This window comes from Anabrus simplex, chromosome 1 (genome assembly GCF_040414725.1).
Source record: "Anabrus simplex isolate iqAnaSimp1 chromosome 1, ASM4041472v1, whole genome shotgun sequence".
Lineage (NCBI taxonomy): Eukaryota > Metazoa > Arthropoda > Insecta > Orthoptera > Tettigoniidae > Anabrus > Anabrus simplex.
The window spans coordinates 1,072,609,046-1,072,621,935 of record NC_090265.1 but is presented as its reverse complement, the minus strand read 5'-3'; the positions used below and the strand labels follow the sequence as shown (position 1 = coordinate 1,072,621,935).

Here is a 12,890-nt window from a genome sequence, read left to right as displayed (position 1 = left end):
CCATGATCCGACTCGCAGAATGTCAGTATCCATCTTTCTGATAATTGCCCCCTCTGATGTATTCTCCATCCGGAGATCCAAATGGGGGACTATTTTGTCTCTGGAATATTTTACCTGGGAGGAAGCCATCATCAGTACATCATTCATACAGAGAGAACTGCATGTCCTCGGGAGTTAGTTACGGCTGTATAGCAGTATCAACACAGCTAAGCCATGTTGAGTATTATTACAAGGCCATATCCGTCATTCATCCAGATTGTCGCCCATGCAAATTCCGAAAGGCTGCTACCCCCTTTCGATGAACCATTTGTTAGTCTGGTCTCTCGATAGATACTCATCCGATATGGTTGCACCTGCAACTTGGCTATCTACTTCATTGGGACATGCAAGCCTCCCCATCGTGGCAAGGTCACATTGTTTTATGTGGTATTGATTAGGTGGATTACCTCATTCATCTATAATAATTATATTATCGTCAATACGGGACATGAAAATGATAAACTTTGATGTTTAAGTAGTTACGCCCAATAAAAACAGAAACACATTTTTGGAGTTATGTTCCTCTGTTTCTAACCTGACAATCTGTTCTCTTGTGTTCCAGAAAGCAGCTGAGTTGAACCCTACAGATGCCACCACGCTCTACATGTTGGGAAGTTGGTACGTTTGTTTCTGTGAACTTTATCCAGATATACCTGTAGGTTTTACCCATTAGATTTTTTTTCAGTTATCACATATATATTGTTCTTAGCATAATATATTTCATGTTACATCAGCTGATTGATTGTAGAGTTGCACACGAATAATTAGCTGTTCTGTATATGGGATATGCGGAAAATCCATATGCATAATACTGATTTAGCACAATATTATTATAAGTAACACAAACGAAGATTGAACTTATTTGTAGGTTATAAATGATTGACTTACTGTGCCTTAAGAGAGGTAACTTAAAGGGTCCACCTTTTCAATACAGATCAATGTTATAATGGTTAAATTACAACTTATTTACTTGGGACTAGTTTCAAATCTGTTTAGTGTCATCTTCAGCCAAAATGTGGGTACAAGCATAGGTACATATTTATATACAAACATGCACAATACACAAAATATTATAACATTTTGCTTAAATGTGAGTAAAATGGGGAATAAAATAGTGAATAGTTCAGAACTTGACAGTCATTATCGGAACAACACATGGAAGGTGAATTATAGCAATCTGATTGTACAAACATGAGTTAAGAACTCAACAAACATAGTTTTTAAGAATACAGTGGAACCTTGGATTGCGAGCATAATTCGTTCCGGCAACATGCTTGTAATCCAAAGCGCTCGTATATCAAAGCAAGTTTTCTCATAAGAAACAATTGAAACGCGGATTGATCGTCCACAACACAACAATATGTATTCGTATACCATTTCTAAAACAAAATATAATGTAAAACAAATTAAAGTGCACTTTACCTTACCATCGAATCATTGTTGGTGTGAGGGAGACGAGAGATGACATGAGAAGTGTTACTTTATAGCACGAATTTCACTAATGGAATCATTGCTACCTGTTGGCTCACTGGAATTGTTTTCTTTTCATGCAACATTAACAAGGAACCTGTCCAATTACTGTTGCTTTTGCATCCTTTTGAGGATTTCACGAAAATATGACATTGCATTGTCATTGAACTGATTCATCGCTCGCACTGCTACAGCCTAATTCGGGTGGTGTTTCTCTACAAAATTTTGCACCGTTTCCCACATTTTGCACTTCTCCTGATTCTCAGTTGAAGTGAGAGATTCCATTGACTTTTCCTCCTCCTTTTCCCTGGACGAGATCTCCATAACCTCCTCCTGTTGTTCGTGATGCAGGTCCATCAGTTCGTTGGTGGTCATTTCCTGGCTATGTTCTTCCACCAGCTCTTGAATGTCCACGTCTTTCACCTCCAGCCCCATAGTCTTCCCTAGAACACAATTTCATCGACAATCGGCAGCTCATTGTCACCATCAATCCCGTCAAAGTCACGTCCAAGAACACAGTCAGGCCACAGCTTTCCCCAAGCGGAAGTGAGTGTTCTCTTGGAGATTCTATCCCCGGCTTTATCGATGATCTTCAGGCAGTTCACGATGGCGAAATGATTTCTCCAAAACTCACGGAGGGTAAGGTTTCTTCCTTTGGTCACTTCGAAGCATTGCTGAAATAGTGCTTTGGTGTATAGCTTCTTGAAGTTCGAAATAACTTGCTGATCCATAGGCTGGAGTAGTTTTGACAGGAAGGAACTTATCCTTAACGAACTTATCAAGTTAAAGTTTACTTAAAATATTTGCTCGTCTTGCAAAACACTTGTAGATCAAGTTACTCGTATTCCGAGATTTCACTGTACATATAACACTTTAAAACTTTGTTTAAGTCCGAGTTGAACTTGGTAGTCAATGGTTCGACTTTTAAGTAACTTTTTTTCATTATTTCACGTTATATCAGCTGATTCATTATAAAGTTGCACACGAATAATTAGCTGTTCTGTATATGGGATATACATAATGCTGATTTAGCACAACATTATTATAAGTAGCACAGCATAATACTGATTTAGCACAACTCACAGTTTCGCCGTCTGAGGTGAGTCTCATTCAAGCCCAAGCTCTTTTTCCTCATAGTTTTCAACTTTTATAAATATCCCCTTTTTTATACTGCAGGTCCCGTATTGAACTGCGAAAATCTTAAGGAGCTTGGTTCAAAACTTGGTCTCCACCTCACACGTTATGTTACAACATTAAAATATTAGACCACAGGCAACAGCACAGTCGTGATGTAACACTGACTTCAAAGCTCTCAGAGGAACATCTTATGCAAATTTAATATTGTACTTCTGGTCAAAAAGCGACAAAATCTTTACTCAAAGAAAATATTCATTATACTTCTAGTCACCGAGCTCAATAGTTGCAGTCGCTTAAGTGCGGCCAGTATCCAGTATTCGGGAGATAGTAGGTTCGAACCCCACTGTCAGCAGCCCTGAAGATGGTTTTCCGTGGTTTCCCATTTTCACACCAGGAAAATGCTGGGGCTGTACTTTAATTAAGGCCACGGCCGCTTCCTTCCCAGTCCTAGCCCTTTCCTGTCCCATCGTCGCCATAAGACATATCTGTGTAAAGCCAATAGCCAAAAAAAAAATACTTCTAGTCAGCAAGTGATTCTTACAACTTTTTCATAAAATATCTATAAATGAAGAGCTGATACACTGTTTTGGATGCCATTCCACTAAGATGTGATTCGGATTCATACTGTGATGTATTACCTCAGCAACAGAATATGTGTATCAGTTTGAGCCTTATGAAGGAGCTTTGCAGAAAATTTGTGATGAAAATTTGACTTCAGGTGAAAGAGTAGTTACAGACTTGCTGAAAGTAGTCCAGGATTCTGAAAATCACACCATATTTTTTATAACTTCTTCACAAGCCATTCTCTTCTTACAGAAAAGATATTCTTTGCAACTGGAGAATCAACTGGCACCCTGTCCATTTCAGACAACAAAAGAATTAGCAAAAGAGCCAAAAGGGAGGTTTGATTTCAGATTTGATGTCAGCAACAAATTATTTGCAGTTACATGGCATAATAATTCTGTTGTCTCATTTGTGACCAACTTTGGTACCTTAGACCCACTAATGCATGTAAAAATGGTACATCAGAAAGGAAGAAGCACACCATGGTTCCTCAACAGAAATTGTTTTATGAATACAACCAAAGAATTGGAGGAGTGGATTTACAGAATAACGGCATTGCCAACGACAGGATAAGAAGTTCACATACCAGGCGAGTTGGCCATGTGGTAGGGACGCGCAGTTGTGAGCTGGGAGATGCAAAAATGATGGTGGCCATTATTTTCTAATGCAATCTACAGTGTGATTTTGAATATTTGGAAGATGTATCACTTGGCAACAGGCTCAACCATAAGTCAAATAGTCTTCATTTTGCACATAGTTTTACATCTGCTAAGGAGTGAGGAGGAAGATTTAGAATTGGATCCAAAAGAGCACCCATGCAAGAATATCATACCAAGTATTTAATTTAATATTAAATAAGTTCACTGAAGGAAGACCTCATATTATCATTCACCATGAAGGAGGTTCAGGGTGTGTAAAAGTTGGACAATATATGCATGCAAAATATTTCAGGTTCACCTACATGCAGACTGCTTCTCAACATTTCGTGAGTAAAAGCATAAGTTTATGTTGTGAAATTTGTTTGAAAGGCTTGTCTGCATGGACAGAATTAGTCATATTATAATTTTCCATGAAGCAAATATTAGGAGAAAGTACAGGATGTGTAAGAATAAGACAAAATGTGTATTAAAGAAACCATCGTTATTATTATGATGATGATTATTATTATTATTATTATTGTTATTATTATTATTATTATTATTATTATTATTATTATTATTATTATTATTATTATTATTATTATTATTATTATTATTATTATTATTATTATTATTATTATTATTTCAAATGGCCAATGGCCCTAGATGTTAGGCCCCTTTGAACAACAAGCAAAAGAAACAACATTAATTCAAGCCATAAATTCATGTTGTGAAATTTGTTTGTGTCACTGATGAAGTTGTTAAATTGTTTGTAAACTAAATAAATAAAAATATACAAAAGGTACTGTAATCATATGTTCTACCAAGGAACTTCCAACATTATGTCAGCACAACATTATTGATCACTTTGTAATGATATATTTGAACAATTAACCTTTATTTTATTAAATTTTAAAAGAAAAGAAAATCTTTGGAAAAAGTGCAATTTTAAAATTAATTTTTATTCACAGGAAGAGATGGGTAAAGCATTTAATTCCAAACTGTTTAAAAATCCAATCGAAAACTAAAGGGGTTCTTTTTCATCTTCCATTGTGTATATTAGAAGCTGGCTTTTAAAAATAAGTTGATATGGGATGAAATTCTACATTGGTGTAATGACCTACACCAACATTGTCAGAGAAAAGTAAGTTGCAAATAATATTCCTGGTACTATAATCAAGACTTGTGTCATCTGTTCTGTACACTCTAAATTAACGATTAGAAAATATTTAGATTGATGCTTTCATGGCTAGTAATTGGAGACATGATAATAAGCTTTGGGGCTTTTGCCATATCAAGTAAAAAAGGTGAAATTCATCTGGTGATGAACGAGAGAACCATTTACTATAGACCAACGGTAAAGGATTCTTAAATTCAAACCTTCATGATTAGAGAAGTCTTCCTCGCGAATAGACAAGATTTTCTTCTGAAGATGCGGAGCAAAATTCTCTGTGTAAGCATAAAGAATTTCACCTTATTTTCTTGACATTGAAAAGGCCCAAAAGCTTATTATCATGTCTACAATCAAGAAATAAATGACAAATGTATTTGAAATGAACCTGACCACTGTACTGACTGTCTGAAGACAGAAAATGTTTATATTTGTTAGAGCCCTTAATAATATGTAATAGTAGAAATGCGCACAGTGTCCAGATTACAAACTTGTACAGAGTACAGACAAAATTGTGTTAATGATATTGATTTCTCATTGCATATCACTGATAGAGTGAACTGTTTAACAGGTATTTCTTTGCCAACTTTTACACTCTTTTACAAAACCTACCACACCCTCCAGTTGACACAGTTTCAGACAGAATCTTATCGAGTATAACTACCGCACCAAGTTCAAAACCTTCTTCAAACTCTTCATACCAATCAAGCTACTGATCCTGACACTATAGGTCGTTTCTTGAAAACTACTGCCAACAGCCTTTGTGTTCCTCTCTCAAAACTAACAGTTATTTTGCGGCCTACAAATGGAAAAATATTGTCCCACTACTTAAGTAAGGTAAATTCAATGTTTCATTGTACCGACCAGTTTTTATTCTCCCCACACTAACCTTTATCTTTGAAAAATGTATACACCAGCATTTCCTGACCTTCATTTCGTGTTATACCGTATCTCTTCCAACCAGCATAGTTTCCGACCAGGTGGCTCTTGTCTAATACACCTGGCCACTCCACATAGTTTTGCATCACATGAAATTGCAGCTAAATATCACAGCTGGATGTCTGCTATGTAGACATTTTGAAAGGTTTTGATTCTGTAGACCATACACTGATGCAAGTGTAATAGACTAATTATTATTATTATTATTATTATTATTATTATTATTATTATTATTATTATTATTATTATTGTGACTTGTGAGGTATGCCTATGAAGTGTTTACATCCATTTAGTATTAATATTATTATTATTTACGTAGTTATATCCGGACTTTTTTCGGTACAATCACGATCGTATTATTTGTGAGGTTATGTCATGAAACATCTGGTGTGTATATATATTACTATAAATTTATTTAATGTAAGAACACATAATTAATATATCATTTATTATTACTTGTATATATGGTGGATAATCCAATGTAAAATTGTGCGCACACACACACACACACTGTAATATCCAGAATAACATATCTTTGACACTAGATAGTTGTTGAAACTTCCTTATGTTATAACTAGGTTATTGGAAACTCTTGGATTTACGAGAAAATATGTTGTGTCATATTCTTCTAGAAGCCTGACCAGGCAACATATATAAAGAGACAGTCTTGATGGTGGAGTTCGAGTTGTTTTGATGAGACTTCTGTGGTAGTCGTGTTAGTGAGTGTTTCATATGAGGTATGTGAATGGTTTTGTTGGGTTGGTAGTTGACATGCATCTGTTGCAGGCAGTCTTCTTATTCTTTGTGATAGTTGGTTGTTCAAAATGGTGGTTTATTGATGTGTGTGTAATGTGTACATAAATTGTAAATTAAAAAACAGCGTACACAAGTGATAGCATTTTGTGTGCGTCTTTGTGGATACATCAGTTCTGCTGCTCAATAAACTCTCCGAACGATTCAATATACATGACAGTCTTCTGACCCTCCTTGCTGGCTGTCGGGAGAGAGTAGAATATCGGGCACATCATCCTCATGGCAGTGCTCTCTGTTTTCCTTGTATTAGGAAGATCTGACATCCAAACTCAATGAAACGACAAATATAATACTCTTTGCTGATGACTGCAAGGTATTTAGGGTGATCAGAATACAGATGATGCAGCTCTTCGACAATCCTCACTCAACTTCCTCTCGAATTGGTACCATATTTGGAAACTTATCTCCAGTCCAGAAAAATACAGCCACTTGAAAGTAACCCTACAGAAATCTCCTCTACCCACATCATATTACCTACTCAACAAGTCCATCATTTTAGTTAAGTAACAGCAGGTCTTATGCGTAATATTTGAGACCATATTACAATTCAGGTGCCATGTACAAAACATATACAGCCAAGACTATGAAAATGACTATGCATTCTCTATTGTTTCAGAGAAATCTTTGATACTACTGCTCTTTGCTTCTTCTTCCTCACAATCATTTAACCTGAACTATTGCTCTCCGATAACCAGTTAGACAGAGCAGTGTCCTTCTTTTCAGCAATTTTAAGGAACAGAAACCCCAGACTTAGAAATCAGTCTACATAGCAGGTATTTAGAGTGATAAATATGTCACTGCTGCACATTAGTTGACAGGCAGCTGACCTGATTTTCCTCCATGGAATTTTAAATTGGTATTACACTCAGAATATCTTGTCTCACTGTTCTCTCTCCTTGCTCCTTCCTGCTCCACCAGAGTCAAAGACCTTCTCTACATTTCCCACACACTATAAACTCTCAAACGATCCTTTCTAATTTGTCTCTAAACTTACTCTAATAATATTAATAAGAGCTTGGTATAGCTTCAAGAAAAAGTTTATTCCAGAGGAGTGTAAATAATCTCTTAAGAATAAGCTTGTGTGAAGTGGTTATACCACCATCTTGACCTATGGCAACTTGGCAGTGAACATGGACATTATCATGGTTTTAGATTTGGACAGTTATTATTAATAAGCTGTGTATCTGATCATGTTACTCATCTATTATGTTTGTTATATTTTATTATATATGCCGGGCTGAGTGGCTCAGGCGGTTAAGGCGCTGGCCTTCTGACCCCAACTTGGCAGGTTCGATCCTGGTTCAGTCCGGTGGTATTTGAAGGTGCTCAAATACATGAGCCTCGTGTCGGTAGAATTACTGGCACATAAAAGAACTCCTGCGAGATTAAATTCCGGCACCTCGGCATCTCCAAAAACCATAAAAGAGTAGTTAGTGGGACGTAAAGCAAATAACCTTATTTATTATATTTTATTATGAAAGTCTGTGTTTGTTAATTTGCCTGTTGACAGTACAAGTGAAATTTGCTCAGTGTGTCTGTATCTTGCACTTTATGAATGAATAAATAAATAAATAAATAAATAAATAAATAAATAAATAGAAGAGCATGGTATCTATTGCATTGTCTTGCACTCAGTTCACAAATGCATTCTGTGCAAGGTAAAGGGTACACTTTTGTCATGCAGATCTTGCAGTGAAATACATGATGGTGTGACATAGCTCGTAGCACGAGCCTTTCCATTGCATAGATGTCATAGCTGCCGTGAAGTAAAAGTCTATTAGGATTCATTCCTCTTTTGATGAAATTCTAGAAATACTAAAGGATCATCGTTTAAGTGTACGGCTCCATGGCTAAGTTGTTAACTTTCATTAGTTAATATTGCTGTTTCAGGGGCTGGTTGTTCATGCGGTCTTCAGCATTAGAATTCACCTTAGGTAGGGACCCTTCTTCATGGATGCACAGGTCGCCTATACAGTGTCCAAAAAACTTGCACCAGGCTTCTCTGGAGGCCTCACACCATTAAATTAAATCAAATAATAATTTAAGAATCATAAAAATAATAATAATAATTTGACATTGATACTTGCATTATTTACCCATGGTTTTAACCTGAAGGTTATTGCAACTGTTTTTGGTTGATTTATGTGTAGATCATTCTTCTGCGCCCAGCTAGTTATTTTGTCATCTATTTCTACCTGATTGCTGTCTAGTATGTCTTTAACCTGTGTGATAATGTAATAATTATCACCAAACATTGAAATTAATTTCTTTATTATCATGGTTCAGTTGATTCAATCAAAAGTCTTTGTGTAATCTATGAAGACTCAAGTTTTTCTTTACATACCCTTATGGCTTCCAAGATGCTGTCTTGGCAGTAGTTTATTTCCTGTAGAGTTGATCTTTGTTTTCTGAAACCAAATTGCTGATCCAGAATCTGTTTATCAACGATGTTTGCTAGTCTTTTTGTCAAAATTATTATTATTTTTTTTCCACAGAAGTCTACACACATAACATAACTTTCCCATTCATATGTAGTTTTTTTTTTAACTAATTGCAACCATATTTCATGATGATGCTTTTTGGTATTGAATAATGGATGGGAAACAGCATGCAATAAACAATTACTGTCTCCTAACTAATATATCTGAGAACAAGAGCTTAATTTCATTTTTAATCTCTTTAATCTCCTTTGTGAGATTATTTTAGCCATGGAATAGCATGCTGTTATCATCTCATATATAACACAAAAGCACACAGAAAGACTACTTATTTTAATTTAAATGTGTATAATAAACATACATTATGCTAGTTACTTAAGCTAAGAATTTAGGTCAGAGTGCGAAAACTGACAGGGAGGCTTCACTGCTCTGCCCGATCTGGTGACATAATCACCACCTGACTTTATAATCTCCTGCTTTTCCTGTAGTGGTGGAACACGACTTGCCTCTGCCACAGATGACACATGAAAATACTATTGAAGTCTTTCAATATAATTTTCAAAGGGCTCGTCTTTGCTTAACATTGGTAATGGAATTGACATACCTGATATGACCTGTGTAACAGGCTGTGTTAAAACCAATGCTTCAGCCTGTTCATTAATCGTGGTTTTTACAACTTTACTGTTAGGATTCGGCATTCCTAGTCGCCAGTTAATATATCCGAGAACAATATCAATATTTTATTTTTAATCTCTGGTTTATTATTTGACAAAAACAACAGTAAGTCCCAAAAGCACACAGAAAGGCCCAAACAGCATACATATCACTAGCATGATAACAGCATGCCATTCCATGGCTAAAATAATCTCACCGAGCTCGATAGCTGCAGTCGCTTAAGTGCGGCCAGTATCCAGTATTCGGGAGATAGTAGGTTCAAACCCCACTGTCGGCTGTCCGTGGTTTCCCATTTTCACACCAGGCAAATGCTGGGGCTGTACCTTAATTAAGGCCACGGCTGCTTCCTTCCCACTCCTAGCCCTTCCCTGTCCCATCGTCGCCATAAGACCTATCTGTATCGGTGCGACGTGAAGCAACTAGCAGAAAAAAAAAAAAAATACTAATCTCACAAAGGAGTTACAGCTCTTGGCACTTCTTAGTGATTGTTTTAATACACAACACTACGTAAATTATTACCGTACCATAACCTAAAATATTTAAATTACACCTCAGTTCTCGGAACGAACAACAACAAAGACAATCTATCTGTACAATGCAGCATCATAACCTCACAAAGGAGTTACCACTCTTGGTGCTTTTTACTGATCGTTTTGATTCATAACATGAAGCAAACTGTAAACTAATATGTAACCTAGAACATTGGGATTATACGGCAATTCTAGAAGTAGTACAAAGCAAGAACAGATTCTTCAGCCTGAATGCATTGCTACTCAGGAAGGAGTTTACTTGGTAATTCTCGGACAAGCAAAGACTGTAGAGAATTACAATGAAAGAAACACAGCTCAATCTCTCCTCTTTGAATTATACATTAGCACTTGCAGGTATGGACGGGAGGTATGGAAACACGCTGTTGGTCACTGAGCAGTGGGGTAGAGCGGAAAAAAGCGGCGGCCCAAGGGGACTGGAAAATAAGTAATATTAAATGAAGATGCCAAACTTTATTTAACAATAACAACTCGCCAAGCTTCTTTTACTACAATGCTGAAAGCTTTAACTCCTTTAAATATATCAAATCCCAACAACTCACAATTAAAGAAGATTATACCCTTATGCACTTTCAGAACTACAGCAGGATAAGAATGAGGGAACCAGCCCTCACTATCAGGTACATGTTCACACACTTTTGTGAAGGGTTTCTCGAGCTAACTCCCTGAACGTAAGCCGGGTATCGAACAGTAACGAGTATATAAGACACTTTCTGAATATAAGAGAAACACAATAAAAATTCAGAAACTTAGCAGTAATATTAAGAGTAGGTAAAACAAGGCCATTTGGTACCTTAACAGGAAACAACGCTTTTAAGGCGTATAGAAAATGCGCAGCAAATTACAGTGCCCTTGAAAAACAACACTAACCTAATCCCACTATCGGGGAATTGCCCGTCTTAACAATTTCCAATATCTGGGGCAAGTGAGGTAGATGATTAGTTACCAGGAGCCTTTCCCAGAAGGGGAAAACATTTCAGCCAAGAAAACATATTCTTTCCCAACTCAATCGAACACATCAACTTGAAACCTTAAGTAAAGATAATATCGAAAGCACTAGGCTCCTACCATTAGACATTCATAAATTTTCATAATTACCTTAGGCACCTTTCCAAGTAACAACATTTTAAATGTACAGTATCAAGGTCCCTCTCTGTCTTACCTCCGCGCTAGCGTGCCGGGTTCGAAGGGTCACAAGGCGAGCCCAGAAAAGCAGCGCACTGCACCAGTGCCAACAGGAGATTGACACCGCGGCCAGACAAGGCCACAAGGAGCAGCTCACCAGTCACGAGGACCGGAACTCCCCTCTAGAGGAGAGGGGAGGTGCAGAGGGGCACGAAGCGAGAGAGACAGGGAGGCCTCGTAAAGCAGGCAGGACACTTCAGAGCGAGATAAAATCTGCATTTCTCTGAAGACATAAAGGAAGGAAGGCAACAAATTTATTCCTTAAGAGGGGCAAAGCACAGCAAGGCAAAATACATACAAATACATCAAAGAAATACACAATTCATAACACAGCTTGCAAGCACATAGAGTAAGATGATGAAGAGAAGATAGGCCGGGGAGAATAACAGTTTTTACACGGCACAGATCCTCCCCGCCTTAAATCCGGCATCGGAGAAAGATGAAAGTTAACTTTAAAAATAAAATGTGAGTGAAATACTTCTTAAAAGAGTTCCGTGCTTTTGGAAAATCTCCTGGTTCAAGGAGCACACATTTTTATAATCACAAGTAGAATCCGAAGAAAGGTAATTCAGCCACACTGAAAGTTCATAGGCGGCACTCCAGGAAACTTGGAGAATAAGGTACAGCGACGAATTTCCCACTCGGTCCTTCACATAGCAAGGTTGCAGAAGCAGAGCAACCAGAAAGAGTACTGGCCATAAGATCAGATAGGCACGAAGATAGGGGCTCTGAAGGTGTGACATGATCCATGAGGAGCCGAAAAACAGGTCACAGCGTGCAAAACATACCAATAGCTCCACCGAGGGGCCCTCCCAGAGAGCTCGGCAACAGGATGCACCGAAAGGCTGGAAAAATAACAGAGCCAACAGAAGTCTGTCTCTTTGCGCTTTTCAAGGAAGGACCGGGGGCAGGTTAACAAAGTCAGGCAGCATAAGGACCCAGCAGCATCGTGAAGGTAAGCCAGGAAGCAAACAAAGGGAGGGAGAGAAAGGCGGAAGGGGTGTGAGGTAAAAGAAGTACAAGCACAGTTAATCAAAACATGCAGTTTAACAAGGCTAAACACCTTAAAATACAGCAAGGTATCGTCCTTAATTAAGGAAACCCTCCACAAATAATTCGAAGCAAGGCAAACCAGGTGCAAAACGGCACCAAAAATTTAGGCAGGCTTGACTTGAGAGAGGTGCACCCTAAACACCTTCTCCGCCATGGGGTCCCTAATGAGCAATGTGACTGGAGTAAAAAATTTGATAACAGTACAAGGTCCCCAAAAGCG

General features: G+C 37.6%; 1 protein-coding gene across 2 annotated transcripts in view; it reads left to right on the top strand.

Moving 5' to 3' along the window:
* The window catches only part of LOC136876167 (regulator of microtubule dynamics protein 1), a 113,650-nt gene that overhangs the window by 76,792 nt on the left and 23,968 nt on the right, over nt 1–12,890 (top strand). For both annotated transcript variants that reach the window (XM_067149899.2, XM_067149891.2), the window contains exon 4: nt 602–657. In XM_067149899.2, coding sequence (XP_067006000.2) covers nt 602–657 — 56 coding nt within the window. The remainder of the gene's footprint in view (nt 1–601; nt 658–12,890) is intronic.